Consider the following 19,511-nt stretch of genomic DNA (forward strand, 5'->3'; position numbering starts at 1 on the left):
TGTCTTACCTGTTCTTCAGTGAGGGGGAGCCAGTATATACAGGGAGCTGCTTTGGTCTTATTGAAGAGGTCGTCTAGTAATTTGGCAGGAGGCTCATCTGTTGGAATGGATGAAAATGGAGGAGAGGGAGAGAGAAAGATAGTGAGTTAACATCGTAATAGCTATAGGTTACAAACAGCTTAGATATTAAAACTAGAGGCCTCCGATTAATTAGGGCCGATTTCAAGTTTCCATAACAATCGGAAATCGGTATTTTTGGACACCGATTTGGCTTCTTTTTTTTTCTTTTTTTTTTTACACCTTTATTTAACTAGGCAAGTCAGTTAAGAACACATTCTTATTTTCAATGACGGCCTAGGAACGGTGGGTTAACTGCCTTGTTCAGGGGCAGAACGACAGATTTTTACCTTGTTAGCTTGGGTATTCAATCTTGCAACCTTACGGTTAACTAGTCCAACGCTCTAACCACCTGCCTCTCATTGCACTCCACGAGGAGCCTGCCTGTTACACGAATGCAGTAAGAAGCCAAGGTAAGTTGCTAGCTAGCATTAAACTTATCTTATAAAAAACAACCAATCATAATCACTAGTTAACTACACATGGTTGATGATATTACTAGTTTATCTAGCGTGTCCTGCGTTGCATTTAATCGATGCGGTGCGCATTTGCGAAAAAGGACTGTCGCTGCCCCAACGTGTACCTAACCATAAACATCAATGCCTTTCTTAAAATCAATACACAAGTATATATTTTTAAAGCTGCATATTTAGATAATATTGCCTGCTAACATGATTTTCTTTGTGTCACTTCTCTTGCAACAGAGTCAGGGTATATGCAGCAGTGGGCCGCCTGGCTCGTTGCGAACTGTGTGAAGACTATTTCTTCCAAACAAAGACAGCCAACTTTGCCAAACAAATGATTTAACAAAAGCGCATTTGCAAAAAAAGCACAATCGTTGCACGACTGTGCCTAACCATAAACATCAATGCCTTTCTTAAAATTGTGTCACTTCTCTTGCGTTCATTGCACGCAGAGTCAGGGTATATTCAACAGTTTGGGCCGCCTGGCTCGTAGCGAACTAATTTGCCAGAATTTTACGTAATTATGACATAACATTGAAGGTTGTGCAATGTAACAGGAATATTTAGACTTATGGATGCCACCCGTAGATAAAATACGGAACGGTTCCGTATTTCACTGAAAGAATAAATGTTTTGTTTTCGAGATGATAGTTTCTGGATTCGACCATATTAATGACCCAAGGCTCGTATTTCTGTGTGTTATTATGTTATAATTAAGTCTATGATTTGAAAGAGCAGTCTGACTGAGCGATGGTAGGCACCAGCAGGCTCGTAAGCATTCATTCAAACAGCAATTTTGTGCGTTTTGCCAGCAGCTCTTCGCAATGCTTCAAGCATTGCGCTGTTTATGACTTCAAGCCTATCAACTCCCGAGATTAGGCTGGTGTAACCGATGTGAAATGGCTAGCTAGTTAGCGGGGTGCGTGCTAATAGCGTTTCAAACGTCACTCGCTCTGAGACTTGGAGTAGTTGTTCCCCTTGCTCTGCATGGGTAACGCTGCTTCGAGGGTGGCTGTTGTCGATGTGTTCCTGGTTCGAGCCCAGGTAGAAGCGAGGAGAGGGACGGAAGCTATACTGTTACACTGGCAATACAAAAGTGCCTATAAGAACATCCAATACAAATCGTATAGAGAGAAATAGTCCTATGATTCCTATAATAACTACAACCTAAAACTTCTTACCTGGGAATATTGAAGACTCATGTTAAAAGGAACCACCAGCTTTCATATGTTCTCATGTTCTGAGCAAGGAACTTAAACATTAGCTTTCTTACATGGCACATATTGCACTTTTACTTTCTTCTCCAACACTTTGTTTTTGCATTATTTAAACCAAATTGAACATGTTTCATTATTTATTTGAGGCTAAATTGATTTTATTGATGTATTATATTAAGTTAAAATAAGTGTTCATTCAGTATTGTTGTAATTGTCATTATTAAAAATAAAAATACATTTTTAAAAATCGGTATCGGCTTTTTTTGGTCCTCCAATAATCGGTATTGAAAAATCATAATCGGTCGACCTCTAATTAAAACATGCATAGGGAGGACAAGAGACTCCCAACTCCCCTCACCCTTTTTGTCGGTCTTCTTCTCCTTGCCGTCCCTCTCCTTCCGCCTTCTCTCTCTATCCAGGGAGCGAGATCTCCTCCCCCTCTCCCTCTCCTCTCCTGGTTTGCCTCCGAAGTCTCGAACCTTGTCCCGGTCCCACTCACGTTCCGCCCTGGTCCTCTCCCGGCGTTCCATCTCCCTCTCTCTCTCCGCCCACTGGTCCCGCACCCCTCCGACCACGCCGCGGTCCCCGCGCCCGTCCATCAGAGGGGGCAGCACGCCCGGTCGGACTTTGGGACCTCCAGGACCCACACCAGGCTGGGGGCGGTGCTCCTCTCTGGGATCCACGGTCAGTAGGCCTCTGTGAAAGTCCAGCTAGAGAAGAGAGAGAACGAGAGGAATAAAGGATGAATGAGAGGAAAAAAGGGTGAATGATTTTTAGATGGGCAGTGTTTTATCACTTTAAAAACGTGTTCCTTGGATGGATAAGAGGGGAAGGGCTTTGTTAAATCATAATTTACACAATAGATCTACACACCATAGATTGAACATAGATCTACACACAAAGCGCCAGCAATTTTTCCCCAAGTTAGTTTATATAGATACCCATTAGTCCATGAGAGCTAATATTCCTATGTTCCTAGTGTTTACTAGTACTAGTCCAGTTGTTCCCTGTTGGGTGTGAAAGGGTTGGACAGAATTACCTCGTTCTGCTCACAGAAGTCCACACTGAGAACCTTAGGGTTGCTTTGGGGCCACTTCACCCCGTGGAGCGCAGCTCGTGTGGCCACAGCCTCCTCTGTGCTGGAGTACTGGGAGGAAAGAGAGAGCGAGAGAGGTCAAAGAACAATGACCAGTTCTTTGAAAAACAAGTGTGATGTGCATGGACTTTCAAAGCCATCAGTTTCTCTAGTCCCAATTAAGTAATTTGGGAATTAATTATCTGACAGACTTGACACTTACAATGATAGTGAGAGACAAACTGGTATGAGAGAGAACGAGACAATGACAGTTACTCACAGTGACGTAGCAGTGAGACTTGATCTTGTCGATCCAGAAGCTATCCTCTACCACTGAGCCTGTCCTGTTCAGCAGCTCCTTCAGCTGACCCAGCGTGAAAGGTCGTACCTAATGGACAGGAGAGAGGTCATAGGTCAGTCAGGGCCACAGGTCACTCAGTTCATGATGTTGATTCAAGGTAGAAGTTGCCCTTTTGCACAGATCTAGGATCCGTTTAACTTAACCTTACCCATTAGGGTAATGTTAAACTGTTAAAAATGTTAAACTGATCAGTGACTAGGAGCAACCTTATCCCAAGATCTACTTTTATATATCCTATACACTCAAATGAGTGGGTTAAAGACAATGCTCTGAACTCACCAGGTTACAGACGTGGACGATGTTGGAGACTTTGCCTCTGGGCGGAGAGGGCTGTTTGGCGGTGCGAACCGGGTCGTCGATGGTGACAGACACACCTGACTTCTGCTGGCTGATGGAGCGACGCACCAGCGTATCACTGGGAGTGACTGAGGGAGAGAGATTGATTTGAAGAGAAGGGGAAAAACAAGGGGAACGGGGCAGGAAGATAGTGGTTAGAAAGAAGTGTCATATTCATATTAGCCGGAGAGACGGTGTTACACTTCAGTTACCTTTCTTAGCGTCGGTGTCGTGCGTAGCGGAGGACTGAGACTCCATGGTGTCTTCTGAGTAGCTGTCCTTCCTCTTCTCTTTCTGTGTCCTCTCTCTGTCATGCTCCTGTTTCTTCTCCTCCTCCTCTTCATCTTCATCTTGTTCTCCTTGGCCATTCTCCTGGTTTTCACTTGGGACCACCTATGAATGGAGAAGAGACAACTTAATCACTATATAGCTCAAGTGTGTAAGAATAAATGTTGGTTTGTCGATAAAAAGAAAACTCTGTCTCCGTCCTCACACGATGCTCGTTCACGCTGCTCGTTCCGTGGGTAAGCGAATGCTCCTACCACTGTCTTTCCCAAGCATCTTCGACCAGTGTTTAGGCTTACTGCCCAGCATATACCTTGTATCAACAGCACTGGCTTATGCTAGACAGAAAAAAACACCCCAAAGCTCAATGTGGAATAGGAATACGTATCAAACGCTACTCCATGAACTCGATCAACAAAAAGAGTTGTATAAAGATATTTAAAAAATAACTAAGTCTGTCCTGCAAATCTTTATGGATTCTACCAACAAAAGGGTTGATGATTTGTTTAAGGATGTCATGGAATTTAAACAGTTTGGAGTTTACGCAGTCAGAGGTGGAGGAGCTAAAGGGCGTGAATGTCACCAGACAGACTGCATTCAAAACCATGTCTGAGGATTTAGCAATTTTCCAAACACTTGACAAGCACTCGTCCAAAAGGAGAATACCTCGAAAACTAAGAGGCGCAAAAACATAATTTTAAAAAATTTATAAATCATTTAAAAGAAGATGGAATTGAGGATTTTAAGACTGAAACTTGGCATGACACCGAAGGGCAAGAAACTCCTGGCAGATCAACTCAAACTGGACCCTAAACTCATGGAGATGGGGGCGCATAGGAATGTCACTTTCTTCCCTGATGGACGGCCCAGATCTATAGTGGTGAAACTGCTCAGGTTCAAAGACAAGGAGGAGATTCTCAGGAGAGCCAAGTGCCTGAAGGAAACCAACATCTTCATCAATGAAGACTTCTCTGAAAAGGTTTGCCTCAAAAGAAAGGAACTGCTGCCACGACTAATTGAAGAACGAAAAGAAAAAAAAGGCCAAATTGAAAAAAACGGATGGAAATCCTGTGGATTGCATTAAGGACCATTTCCCTTCTCTGCTTCAGTTTGATCCTCCTGAGGTAATTGGTAACTTAAAGATATCAGCAGTAGCCTCTAATGTATATCTTCACCAAATCTATGCAAACTGGTATTGTTCCTAAAGATTGACAATTTTCTAAAGTTATCCCCCTCTATATAATCTGGGGATCCAAGATCTTTTGCAAATTATCCCCCAATATCTGTACTACTATGTTTTTCTAAAATCCTCAGAATTGGTATATAAGAAAATGTTGAAACATTTAATTAACACTTCTATATGATCAACAATATGGTTTTCGTAAAAACTTCTCCAAAGATATGGCTCTTTTGCAACTTGTGGATAAGATCTATACAGCCCTTAACAATGAATACACGCTTTGGCATCTTTTTAGATTTATCCAAAGCCTTGACACGGTTGATCAGGAAATATTACTTTCTAAATTGCATTACTACGGTTTTCATGATTATACATATCATTGGTTATATAGTTATGATGGAGAACAATTTGTTTATGCAAACAGTTGTGCATCTACCAACTCAGATATGGCCAAATTTTCTGAATGTTTCAGATAAATTATCTTTAAAAATGTTTTTTATTTAATCTAACTATTGTATTCTCCAGAATCTCAATTGGTGGGAATGACATGGAACAAGTCACATCCACTAGATTCCTCGGAGTCTAATTGATGAAAAGTTACCTTGAAAAGATCATATTCAATTTGTCTGTAGCAAAGCGATGATATATTTTGGTATCATCAGAAAGATTAGCCGTTTGGTTCATCAGGCTTGCATCCTAACTCTAGACTACAGTTTAATTTAAACATATCTAATTTACTGTAATATTGTCTGAGCCAGTACATATACCTCCTACCTACACAAATTGCTCATCATACAAAATACATTTGCAAGACTAGCCACCTCTAATTACCTGGCTCCATCTGCACCTTTGTTTAAGAAACTCAACATCTTGTCTATTTACGATATTAATGTACTCCAATTATGTACTTTCATCTACAAATACCTCACAGACAGTATACCTAAACCCTTCAATGGATTCTTCCAGGTTCATTCTGAAATCCATATATATAACACAAGACACTGTGATAACCTTCACCCTCCCCACTGCCACACCTGACATAGAGAATTGACTACCAGATACAGAGGTACCATACTCTGGAATTCTTACCTTCATATTGCAAAAACCTCCTCATCCCTCAATAACTTCAAGTGAAGACTGGGGGTCAGCCTGACGAACCAAACTACCCAGTAATCCCCTCCATCTAGCCTAATTCTCACACACATAATAAAACGTTTTTCTTGTATACTGAGTATATCATGTACAATTATAATTAATATGCTTGTTTAACTGATTGAACAAACTTTATTTTAACTTATATTTGTGGTGTGGTTTTCATATCAGCCCTTTTGGGCTTCTATCCTCTCCTGCACTCTCCTTTCACCAGTTTTTTTTTTATCTGTACCGTTTTGTCTTTCACTTGTATTTGGTGCGAATAAATAAAACCGAAACCTAGTTTTAAATGTACTATATATACCAATATCACTCCAGATATGATCAATTTATGGTGGTGCAATTACATTGAGTGGCCTGCACAGTAATGTTGTATACACATCTGTGGTACACACATATGATATACACCTATGCGGCAGGTAGCCTAGTGGTTAGAGCGTTGGGCCAGTAACCGAAAGGTTGCTGGATCGAATCCCTGAGCTGACAAGGTAAAAATCTGTCGTTTTGCCCCTGAACAAGGCAGTTAACCAACTGTTCCCCGGTAGGCCGTCATTGTAAATAAGAATTTGTTCTTAACGGACTTGACTAGTTAAATAAAGGTTAAAAAAATGTATTGTTCAGTAGCCTATTAAAGTTTGTCTGATCCACTCCCCAGGCCCCTTTCCCCACCTGTGTGACAGTGCGTCTGATCTTGAGGCCCTTGTCCTCCCTGGTGGTGTCCTCGTCCCCAGACAACTGGATGTCATCAGGGTGGAGATCCACCACAGCATCCTGACTGGGCTTGATGTCTGGGATCAGAGACTGGTAGGAGAGGGGGAGAAAGGAGGACAATGAGTTTGAATGTAACAACTTTGAACCCATGTTCTGTCTGAATTGAAACAGGGATTTTTAGGATGTTATTTTCTTCTTCAGAATGTGTGCCTGTCTGTTTGTATGTGTGCGTATGTGTGTGTGCTGCCATGTACAGTACCTTGAGTGAGTCGGTGGTGATGCTGATGGATGGTTTCTTGGCGTTGACGGCCGTGCTGGATCCCCACCTCCTCTTCCTCCCAGCGGCGGTCCCGGACTCTGCCTCCCCCCCTGCTGCTGCTGCTCCTCCCTCTGGAGACGTCTTACTGCCTGCTGAGAGGATGAATAACATGGTTCGTATAGTATAGGTTCGTATAGTATTTTTCACCTGCGTCGAATACAACAGGTGTCGAGTTTTACAGTGAAATGTGTACTTACGAGCCCTTTCAACAAAGCAGATTTTAAAATGTAAGACAAATTAGCTATAAAAAAAAAATCGACTTTGAAATATTAACAATAAAAATACATACAAAAGGAGTACTGGTACCGTTGTACTGTAATTTAGCATGTTCGTAAGTATATTGTCTGCACAACATGAGGGGGAAAATAAGGAAGAATAAAAGTTACAAAAGGGAGCAGGGGGAATACTGAATTACAGACATAAGAATTATGATTGTCTGAGGTAAGAATCTAGTTCCTAATGAATCAGGAAAACTAACATTATTTGACAGAGACTCCATTATGAGAACACACCAGTGTCACCAACATTAATCTGGGCAGAGGAACCATGATTTACTCAAAATGTATTAATCTATGGCTTCTCTTTCGACTGAGAGTGGAATTAAAAGGTCGGCAGGAGACTGATTTATTCATCCTGCTGCGCCCGCAGCTTTTGAAACCGCACCTGCCCACAACCGCTGGCTTTCTGTCCGACTCTCACCCGCTACAAGAACTGGTCTCAAACCCAACTGCAGTCCCACAATGTTATTTTAGGCATATGTGACAACTCACTTGCCAGCCATGGTCCGTAGAATTTGGCACCCTATAGGCAATATCAAAAGGCACAAAAATAACCTAAGAAATATGTTAAATTACCAGTTTTTCACGTGGCCCATTATGGCTATCGGTATTACACACGCAGTTTGAAGAGAGCAGAGGCTAATTGCACACGCACCTGATCGCACATATGGCTGCAGAACTTGAAGCAGCAGCAAGAATGCCGACAGCGGACACTTGCTCAAGCTAGGTTTTGCATATAGGATACAGCCTACCTTTTAAGAGGAAGATTTGGAGGCAGAGACAAATAAATGGGTACTCATGATTTATTGAAAATGAAAAGGCGCAACGCTCGCTCACCATGGTGCCTGTGCTCCTTTTCCTTTTCAATCTAATTTGTTTTATTGCACCTCGAGTCACGTTGGTCGGGCTCCCTCCACTTCTTTCTATTATCCTACCAGACGAGCCAAATAACTTACATGCTCACTTCAAGGCAAGCAACACTGAAGCATGCATGAGAGCATCAGCTGTTCCGAAACGACTGTGTGATCACGCTCTCCGTAGCCGATGTGACCTTTAAACAGGTCAACATTCACAAGGCCGCAGGGCCAGACGGATTACCAGGACGTGTACTCCGAGCATGCGCTGACCAACTGGCAAGTGTCTTCACTGACATTTTCAACTTGTCCCTGATGGAGTCTGTAATACCAATAGTCCCTGTGCCCAAGAATATGAAGGTAACCTGCCTAAACGACTACCGATCCGTAGCACTCAAGTCTGTAGCCATGAATTGCTTTGAAAGGCTGGTCATGGCTTACATCAGCATCATTATCCCAGAAACCCTAGACCCACTCCAATTTGCAAACCACCCCAACAGATCCACAGATGATGCAATCTCTATTGCACTCCACACTGCCCTCTCCCACCTGGACAAAAGGAACACCTACATGAGAATGCTATTTATTGACTACAGCTCAGCGTTCAACACCATAGTGCCCTCATAGCTCATCACTAAGATAAACCTCCACAGGATCGGTGGGTCCCCCGCGGGACGGTTGAGCTAACGTAGGCTAATGTGATTAGAATGAGGTTGTAAGTAAGAAGAAAATTTCCCAGGACATAGACATATCAGATATTGGCAGAAAGCTTAAATACTTGCTAATCTAACGGCACTGTCCAAATTACAGTAGCTATTACAATGAAATAATACCATGCTATTGTTTGAGGAGCGTGCACAGTTATAAACTTGAAAAGTTATTAATAAACCAATTAGGCACATTTGGGCAGTCTTGATACAACATTTTGAACAGAAATACAATGGTTCATTGGATCAGCCTAAAACGTATTAGTATTATCTTTAACCAGATCTAATGTGTTATATTCTCCTACATTAATTTCACATTTCCACAAACTTCAAAGTGTTTCCTATCAAATGGTATCAAGAACATGCATATCCTTACTTCAGGTCCTGAGCTACAGGCAGTTAGATTTGAGTATGTCATTTTAGACGAAAGTTGAAGAGGAAAAAAAGGGACCAATCCTTAAGAGGCTAAGGACCCTGGGACTAAACACCTCCCTCTGCAACTGGATCCTGGACTTCCTGACGGGCCGCCCCCAGGTGGTAAGGGTAAGTAACAACACATCCGCTACACTGATCCTCAACATGGGGGCCTCTCAGGGGTGAGTGCTCAGTCCCCTCCTGTACTTCCTGTTCACTCATGACTGCATGGCCAGGCACGACTCCAACACCATCAAGTTTGCCGACAACACAACAGTGGCAGGCCTGATCACCGACAACGATGAGACAGCCTATAGGGACGAGCTCAGAGACCTGGCCGTGTGGTGCCAGGACAACAACCTCTCCCTCAACGTGATCAAGACAAAAGGAGATTGTGGACTACAGGAAAAGGAGGACCGAGCACACCCCCATTCTCATCAACGGGCTGTAGTGGAGCAGGTTGAGAGCTTCAAGTTCCTTGGTGTCCACATCAACAAACTATCATGGTCCAAACACACCAAGACAGTCGTGAAGAGGGCACAACAAAGCCAATTCCCCCTCAGGAGACTGAAAAGATTTGGCATGGGTCCTCAGCTCCTCAAAAAGTTCTACAGATGCATCATCGAGAGCATTCTGACTGGTTGCATCACTGCCTGGTATGGCAACTGCTCGGCCTCCGACCGCAAGGCTCTGCAGAGGGTAGTGCGTACAGCCCAGTGCAACACTGGGGCCAAGCTTCCTGCCATCCATGACCTCTATACCAGGCAGTGTCAGAGGAAGGCCTTAAAAATTGTCAAAGACTCCAGCCACCCTAGTCATACACTGTTCTCTCTGCTACCGCACGACAAATGGTACCGGAGTGCCAAGTCTAGGTCCAAAAGGCTTCTTAACAGCTTTTACCTCTAAGCCATAAGACTCCTGAACAGCTATTCAAATGGATACCCAGATTATTTGCATTTTTAACTTAACACTTATTTTTCTTAAAACTGCACTGTTGGTTAAGGGCTTGTAAGTAAGCATTTCACTAAGGTCTACTACACCTGTTGTATCCGGCGCATGTGACAAATCCAATTTGATTTACAATATTTATTTACAGCCACTAGTAAACTACAGTCTAATCATATTGAAGTGAATTTCCTTGGAACGATAACTGCCATGTGATTCTCCACCCATGCATAGTCACTAGGCAGCTTACTCTATTTCAATGAGGCGCACTAGATCCCGCACACCCAACTAGAAGGAGCGGTAGGCTACTGAACTTGTGTGTGTGTGTGTGTGTGTGTGTGTGAATAATGCAACAAATGTGCTTTTAGGTCGATCCAGTTTAAACGCACACGAAGCAGAAAGACGTCCATTTCCAAGAAATGTTTGTCCAAAAGTAGTCTTATGACCGCCCGTAGCATGAAAAATGCTGACGCGCCGCAATGATCTGTCGGGACCCGCGGCCTGGAATGTATCTAGACTGATGCGATTCTTTTCTACGGTCTAGATTAGAGGGGATCCAGTACAGGACAGGTAACAGTAAGCCAAACTGGTAATACTCACTGGTCAAGGAGATCTTGCGTGCAGCGAACGCTTTAGGAGTGGTGCTCTGGAAAGAGAGAGAGGATGTAACAGATACCCCAGGGGCGTGGGGTGAGATGAGACCCAGATACTGAGACAACATACTAAACACAGAGAGAGAGAGGTGGGAGATAGAGAGGGAGAGAACTGTCTGACAGGCTCCTATTAAACCACATAAGGAGAAGATGGGGGGGGGGGGGGGGCTTGGTCGATACAGAGGGAAACTCCAGACACGTTCGCCTCCACCTTTGTTCAAAGACACCAGAAGATTAAGACGAATGAATATGTTCCTACCATGTGTAAGTGTGAGTGTAGCACTGCAACTTAAATCACTAGACATCTAAAGTATACTCCTACTGGTGTGTGTTGGTGTAAAAAATACTCCTACTGCGGTGTTGCTGTGGTGTGGGTGTAGTACCGACTGAGGACAAACCAAGTGCATAGAATATGCTATATAAAAGGGTCTAATTTAAGGCATCAGCAAGCTTTCCTCTGCTAGACTGTAGAGACCTGGTTGAGTATAAGACAGACTGACATTAACTGTATTAATGCATCTTCATGGAATCTGGGTCGGGGATGATAATGTTCAGATCAGGAGGATAACCTTGAGCTAATCGTTAATGTCTGGCTCTTCTTGTGTGTGGTAAGCAGAGAGACTGACTATACTGTAACTCTATATCTTTTATAAATCATACTGAACAAAAATGAAACGCAACAATTTCTAAGATTTTGATGATTTACAGTTCCATATCAGGAAATCAGTCAATTGAAATAAATAAATTAGGCCCTAAACTATGGATTTCACATGACTAGGCAGGGGCGCAGTCATGGGTGGGTCTGGGAAGGCATAGGCCCTCCCACTTGGGAGCCGGGTCCACCCACTGGGTAACCATGCCCGGCTAATAAGAATGAGTTTATCCTCACAAAAGGGCTTTTATTACAGACAGAAATACTCCTCAACACCCCCCAAGCGTGGTTACATGTGGTCTACGGTTGTGAGGCCGTTTGGACATACTTGAGACATCTGTGGCATTGGGTTGTGACAAAACTGCACATTTTAGAGCAGCCTTTTGTCCCCAGCAAAATTTGCATCTGTGTAATGATCATGGTGTTTAAATCAGCTTCTTGATATGCCACACGTGTCAGGTGGGTGGATTATATTGACAAATGATAAAATGCTGACTAACAAGGATGTTTAAAAATGTGTGCACAACATAGAAAAAAGCTTTTTGTGTGTATGGAATATTTCTGGGATCTTTTATTTCGGCTCATGAAACATGGGACGAACACTTCACATTTTGCGTTTATATTTTTTGTTCAGTATATATAGTCTCTGATTCAGAGGGGTTGGGTTAAATGCGGAAGACATTTCAGTTGTACAACTATCTAGATATCCCCCTTTCCCTTTCATTATGGACCTTACATTTTGTTGCCCTTAAAATGTACAAGGGCCTGTGTTGGTGCCTAAACATCTACATACAATGGTGTGAGTCAGTGTTTGGGTTGTGACGGAGTGTTCAATGTCACAGAGGTGGAGGGGTGGGCGCTGGAGACCTCGTCTGTCAGACCAGAGACCCCTGAGCAGGTCTAGGCTGATACTGCAGATCCAATTCAGTGGATGATTCAAATAAAGAATGGTGTTCTGCCAGGAAATGCATGCAGACACTTAGGATAGGCTACATATCAAATTAGGATATTTTATCAACTTGAAACTGCAGTAATCATGACAGTTTAAAAAGGTTTATATTGAGTTACACATAACAAAATGAAGTCAATCCTCCTGTCTTGAAATGACCAAACAGATCTGAGAAGAAACTATCTGACATTACTTAAGTTATTTAAAAAAGTTAAATACATCTCAAATAGAGAGAAAAATGACAAGTCATTTCCTGGTACCATCGACACCTGATTCCTCACTGGCTTGGCTATGGCCCAACCGCACGGCAGTGTGTACTGTATCTAGGCAACAAGGGTCCAATCAGAGAAGGCAGAGGAGTGAGGGCGGGACTCGATTTGAGTGTGCTGAATGGTGATTAGCCGGCAGGCAGGAAGTGATCTTAGCTTTGGACTTGTTTTTTCTCTCCCTCGAACGGGAGGGGGAAGAGGGCTTTTCTCAACTGACTGGTGCTTTGCTTGATAAAGAGTCATTTTGCCTTTAGCTTGTGAGGCAAGGGATTCCTGAATGGTTGGTTTAGCGACAAATATGGTTAGAAGGGGTCAAAACGTTTGAGGTCCCAATATAAACAAATCGGATCCCCTGATGTCATGACAGAATTTGTGTGAAGTATTGACTTGCAAAGTTGCAGCTGAAAAGTCTCTGATGGTGTAATAACCAATAGTCCAATGAGACCACGGATTGAAGTTCACGTCCATAATGCCTCGAGTAGTTTTATAAAAAGGTTCAGTGAGGAGGAGATGTTCTATAAATAGCTTTGAAAGTCTCTTACAGATGTCTTGACAAACACCCAGTTGTCAATTCAGAATGTAGGCTATAAGCACACAACCTGATGACGTATTCTGCGTGTGCACTGTAACCAGATTTGCCCCAAAAATTTGCCCCAATCTTTGATGCAGGTGAAAAGTTCAAATCAGATCCAGCAGTCTGATAAAGGCTGACCAGCCAATCAAGGCCCAGGTTGGCTGCTGGCCTGGCAGGTCAAGCCAATAGGAGCATTCGGAACAGGGGAAAGAGCCAACAAAAGGGCCCACAGTAACAAAACAGTTCCATAAGTTCTTGCACTCAGAGGTTAATGTCTTTATGAAAAAAGATGTTGTCCAAAAACATGTTAAGTCCATTTCAATAATCCACTTGAGTGTCTACATTGAAGACACATAGCTAGGAGAGGTGTCAGAAAAAGTCCACTTGGTGTCGTTTCCGATTATCGGTTTGGTCCTTATAAGTGTGTAGGTGGTTCCAGTTCATTCAAGTCAATGAGGCAGAAATCATCTGCCTATTTACAGTCCTCTCAACCAGTAAGGGGCAGACTGGAAGGAAGACATGGGGATAAACAGCAGGAAGTAGCAAGACCTCTGGACTCATCTTGTCTGCAACGAGTACGTAGTCCACTTTCTTTCTCTCGGTACGGGTGTGGAGAGTAGCTGTAGCTCCTCCACAAAATGGCGGAAGAAAGGGAAGGTGACAACAGGAGACAACGTCCCCCTCCCCCTCTCTCCACCAGGCAGTCCAGTGAGTAGGCTTCCCTCCCCAGGGTTCTTGTGCTGGTTGTGGTTTCATGGTTTGTTGTGTTTCTGCCGGTTTTGGCTGGCTCAGCTCGGGACATTGGTGGGTCCGGCTCAGGCCCAGTGGTTGGCCTAGGGCTGGGCTGGAGTTGAGGCTTTGGTCCCGGGGAGGACTTGCAGGCTCAGCCTCTGGTTCCGTGGTTGGCTCAGCACTGGTCTTGGCTGGAGGTTAGGGAAGGCCTTGGTAGTTCAGCTTGTCTCTATGGCTCAGCGCTGGTCTTGGCTGGAGGCTTAGAGGGGAGGCCTTGCAGGCTCTGGCTCCCTGGTTCTCTCTCTGAGGCTAACTCAGTGCGGTCAGATGTGGTGTAGTAGTAGCTGTCACTCTGGGGCCTAGATCAGGTACAGCCGAGGCGCTTGAGCATAGCGGGGCAGAAGTTGGAGTAGTAGTACGCAGGTACCATTAGGGACAATGGAAGAGGCATGGGCACCTTCGTAACAAAGCAATCAATGGGGTTTTAAAACAGCAGTCACACCAAGAGAGATAAAGAGATCATGGGAATGACAGAGATAAAGATGGACAGAGTCAGGCCAGAGAGAGCGCGAGAGGGAAAGAGAGCTAGAGATCATCAGTAGAGTGAGAAACAGAGTGAGAAAGAGTGAGAGCAAGAGTCAGTTGTGGAGAGAGAGAAGCAGAGTCAGAGAAGGAAAGAGAAGGGGGAGAGCGAGAGACAAAAAGGAGGTAAAGAGAGAGAGGAGGGAGAGAGCCTTGATGCTCTGTCAGGGGCTATTACTCATGCAAACCCTGAGGTCATGGTCCCAAACACACACACACACACACACACACACACAGTGAGGGTGAGCCATTTCAAAAGGGTTTATTTCGCTGAATACCAAATCACATTAGCTTATAATCTGCAATATGTAAAAGAGCAGAAAATTCTCAGAAGTTATCTCATGGTAGATCAATCAAAATGAGGGTCCTATTAGCTACGGTGCATTGCTGGTTTACAGCAATGCACTCAAGTAGTCAAGGTGTTTGCTAATTCCAAAATGGACAACCAAATACATTTAACTCTGCTTCCCTTTGATGGCTCGAATTATTATTACAAAACTGTGTATGGCCATTATAGGATTAGTGAAAATGTATGTATATTTATCTGAAAGTGAGTCTTACGTTAGCTTGTGATAAGGAGGAATGTGACTGTAGATTAACTTTACTCACCCTCTCACAACCCCACACTGACACAGACACCCACACTGACCAAACAACATCGTGATGTGGAGCATGCATGCAGTCTGTGTGGAGTTAACATCTAATTTCACACCCCATTAGGGATGAACCGCCTGCAGTCCAGTCGCTTAGGCAACTGCTCTATGAAAATAATGAGTACAGAATAATGTGTGTGTGTATGGCACCTCTGTGTGGGAGTGTATTTTGCAAAGAATGGCTGTATCGAACTCCGTCAAAGGACGAGGAGAGGTGAGATCATTCAGTCCCATACCTATGGGTGTTTTAACTCTAAGCCATAGTTACAAGGACATTAGTATGGTCGTTCACTGTTACCCTGACACATACAGAAGTACCTCTCTATAACTGTGTGTGTCCCAAATGGCACCCTATTACCTCGAATGCACTACCTTTGACCAGAGCCCTATGGGCCCTGGTCAAAAGTAGTACACTATGTAGGGAATAGGGTGCCATTTGGGACTCACCCGGTACCAGACTTAAGCCATAGGATGAGGGCGGTTAGTTCCTGAAACATCCACTGACGGACCCCCCCTTGCTCCCAGTCCCCAACCCCTCCCTCTCAGCGGCCTTACCTCCTCCATGCAGCCCTCACTGTTCTGTGGGTCTCCGACGGGGGTGGGCTGGGTCTGGCCTGGGTCTGGCCTCTCCACCTCCATAGGGCCAGATGGCTCTGACAGGGAAGACTGCTTTACCTCCCTGGGGGAGAAAGAGGGAGGGAGAGAGTGTGGGGCAGAGAGAGAATATTATCATACAAAGATCTGAATAAGGAAAATGTCATAAAATCTAAACATAGATTACATCTGTGGTCTCTTGTCCTACCAACTCTCATTAGCCATGAGAATCGAAGAGACAATCAGGTATGAAGTAACTCAAATGTGTCCCTCGTTAAAAAGCAGAGAAGATGGATGAGAGGCTACCTCTACCTCGGAGAAGAGAGCCGGAGACACACAGAGGACAGATGGAGGACGAGAGAGAGAAGACAGGAAACGGAGGGAGAGAGAAGGGAAAGGTTGGTTAAGGCCAGTGATCTGGGACAGTGTACTATAAATAACTTACTCACACCATCAGGCAGCCAACTGACACCCAGTGCCGGGGTCACAAATACACCTCAAAACACACATTGAGGTGATAATTTTCAGGGTCATAACATCGCTGAGTGCCAACTGATTGGAAATCTTCAATATTGCATCCTCAAGCCTTCCACCTCCTCCACACCAAAACAAAGTAATTGTTATGTGTGTGTCTCCTACCCCCTCAAAAAACACACACCTGCAATCTGAGGCCTGTAAGGGGCCAGATGTCTACTAGAACTCGACCCCAGTGGGGCAGCAGTGCAGGAGCAGCTGGTCCCATAAGTGATCATTGAGTGTGTGTGTGTTGGGGTAAGGACCTGCCCCTGTGTTTCACGAAGAGAGGCCCCTATTTTTTTTCTTAAATTTCCTCTTTTATCTTTAATCTTTGCTACACATTCAGCATTGATTGTACATGTGGTACCCGCATGAGACAGTCTCATCAACAGTAAGCCTTGCCAGTTGGGAGAAGGAAAAGTATGTCACACCATAAGGGCACACGAAAACGACTTGATGGCCAACAGATGTCTTATGTATTAATGATCTCCCATGGTGACACTTGCTCATTTAACATCACAACTCATCTCGCTTAACAATCTGACACCAGAGCCATATATTTATACATGGCTTTGTCTGATGCCATCTATCTCAAGACAAAGGAGCATAAAAAAACGACATGTTAAGTGGACAATTAAATCAAGAATACACCCTGGATTCATGCATTATATTATCTATAGATTCATACCAGTGATACGTGTGATTTGAGATACACACACACTGATTCATAAGGTGAGACAGTCAGCTTCTCTATCATTGAGATATATAAAATGGTCTCTAAACATTCATTGGATTCACAGTGAGTGTAGGTGAGCTTTAGTACACACCAGAAAAACATGTTATGACAGTCAAGAGTAACGAGGAAGTCATTCGATGTTTAATTAATAAAATTAAACGCTGCTACTGCATGATTCTCACCATTACGCCTTTAATCAAACCACTACCAGCTATACTACTTCTTTATCCGTGTAATATATTTGGTAATCAAGATTTAAAACATGATTGATCACGGAGTTACCCCGGTATCTCCCATCCCCTCCCCCCCAACACGAGGCCATCGGATCCACACCCCCCGTGGACGTGGAGAGCGAGACTCACGTGCAGGTCGCATGTAACACACTTCGTATGTAATAATCAAACGACCACGTCAATAACTGACCATGACAACGCATGATACGACAGTTTAGCCATAATCCGAATATAAAAGGCACCAGACGAGCAGGTTGAAGGAGGATTTGAGACATGACACAAGCTATCAGCGCGTTAGCGACTAGCGATGAAACCAAGGGTAACGTTAGCAGCTAGCAATGTAATGCCTAACCCCTCTATCTTACCCGTTTTTGTTGCCTTCTGACAGCATATTGCCGGGCTGGAACCCCCGACAGCCAACGCTCTATCGTAATTGATTACACCGGTATAGCGTGGATTAAAATCGAGGAGAAATCCTTATGCGGCTGCGGGGTTTGTGCACTGCGACGGTATCAGAGTAGCAATACACTCACGACGGCCATATTGGATAGCGAGCCGGGAGGGGAAATTAGTGTGAGGAGTGAGAGAGCGAGGACCCGTCTCTCTTCTCAGCCAAGGCAGAGAGGAAGAAGCGAGAGGGTTTACTCCACCCAAAACCAAACCACGAAAATAATACCACGAAATTGGAAATGTGTGTATACAGGTCAATGGGTGTAATGTTTGACAAAATCAAAAAACGATTTAATCAGATTTGTGCCTCTTGTTCACACGCGTATCTGCCCTTATTGGCTAATATGATCCCACCTGCCATCCATCTTTGAGGACAAGCACTTCCATTGTTAGTGGTCACTCGACCATCTTGTCAATAATAGATAATGGCCAAAGCCACACCGGCTGTGGGACTGCCGCATTGGGCGCCTGACAAGAAATACGACTACCGCTGCAATCTTTGCCGCTGCCTTGGATGTCCCAACTCTGACTTTATCAATGATGTATATACACCCTGTATTGCGAATGCTATGCATTGGTCAATTAGAGGCTTTGAAGCCATCGGTCGGCCATATTGGCGCAGTCCTCCATAGGAATTGTACAGCATTTCAATTCAAATGTTTCAAGGACAAAATTACATGTATTTGTTGTTGTAGTGGGGACAGTAATAGGACAAAAAAATATGCATGAAGGTGTCTAATAGATTAAGTGGCAAAAACAAATGTAGACAATTTCAAAATATATTTTTACAACGGTGGGGGAGTGCCAAGATGGAGCAGCGGTGGCTTCAAAACAGCGCCCCCTGTCAGACATCAGTGTATATAAATAATTGGACGTTGAAATGTAAAATGGTAGGGGTTAAGTGAAGAGTTGGGACGTCCCAAGGATATCGCTAACAATGACCGTTGCCTTTTTCTATAATATCTAGTCGTGTGAGTAAGCGTTTTGATTGTTTACAACGCTGCTGGAGAAGCTAACGCTATATTGTAACAACTTTACAGTTGGGAGTAGATTTGCATTGAATTCTACATTGGTCAGAAATGATCGCTTGAATCAGTTAAGTTTCCTTTCACGACCTCAAGCCAGAACGTTTAATAAAATATTTTAACGTGCTTTACCGGTTGTCCATGTAGTCGTTGGTCCTTTTGGCAGTGGGAATGTGAGACTATATCCACAGATAAGTATAACTACACAAACGTGTTAAAGCGCTGGTAGTGCTTTCAGATTTCACCTGAAGCATTGACACAAGATTTAAAAAATACATGCACGAGACGTATGTATACTTGCCGAGCTCGTGCACGTGTTTACATGGTTCTGCGCATGCTTCAGGTGATAGAAATCTGAACGCAATTTGAAAAATATGTAATTATTCTTTCCTGTGCATATATTCTCACATTCCCACCGCCAAAAGGTACATTCAAAATAGAATTGTATTCAACTTTCTGGCACGTAGAAGTCTTGTGA

The 19,511-nt window shown here is 43.7% G+C and overlaps 1 protein-coding gene across 3 annotated transcripts in view; it reads right to left on the minus strand.

Annotated features, from left to right (window-relative positions):
- The window catches only part of LOC120049714 (apoptotic chromatin condensation inducer in the nucleus-like), a 28,405-nt gene that overhangs the window by 1,718 nt on the left and 7,176 nt on the right, over positions 1-19,511 (minus strand). For 2 of the 3 annotated variants that reach the window (XM_038996071.1, XM_038996070.1), the window contains exons 7-16: positions 16,035-16,158; positions 11,016-11,061; positions 7,158-7,309; positions 6,857-6,988; positions 3,783-3,963; positions 3,514-3,659; positions 3,154-3,261; positions 2,838-2,945; positions 2,157-2,508; positions 9-97 (exon numbers count right to left, since the gene is read on the minus strand). In XM_038996071.1, coding sequence (XP_038851999.1) covers positions 9-97; positions 2,157-2,508; positions 2,838-2,945; positions 3,154-3,261; positions 3,514-3,659; positions 3,783-3,963; positions 6,857-6,988; positions 7,158-7,309; positions 11,016-11,061; positions 16,035-16,158 — 1,438 coding nt within the window. The remainder of the gene's footprint in view (positions 1-8; positions 98-2,156; positions 2,509-2,837; positions 2,946-3,153; positions 3,262-3,513; positions 3,660-3,782; positions 3,964-6,856; positions 6,989-7,157; positions 7,310-11,015; positions 11,062-16,034; positions 16,159-19,511) is intronic. The other variant, XM_038996072.1, reaches the window with a different exon arrangement.

The sequence above is a fragment of the Salvelinus namaycush genome, chromosome 6 (genome assembly GCF_016432855.1).
Source record: "Salvelinus namaycush isolate Seneca chromosome 6, SaNama_1.0, whole genome shotgun sequence".
Classification (NCBI taxonomy): domain Eukaryota; kingdom Metazoa; phylum Chordata; class Actinopteri; order Salmoniformes; family Salmonidae; genus Salvelinus; species Salvelinus namaycush.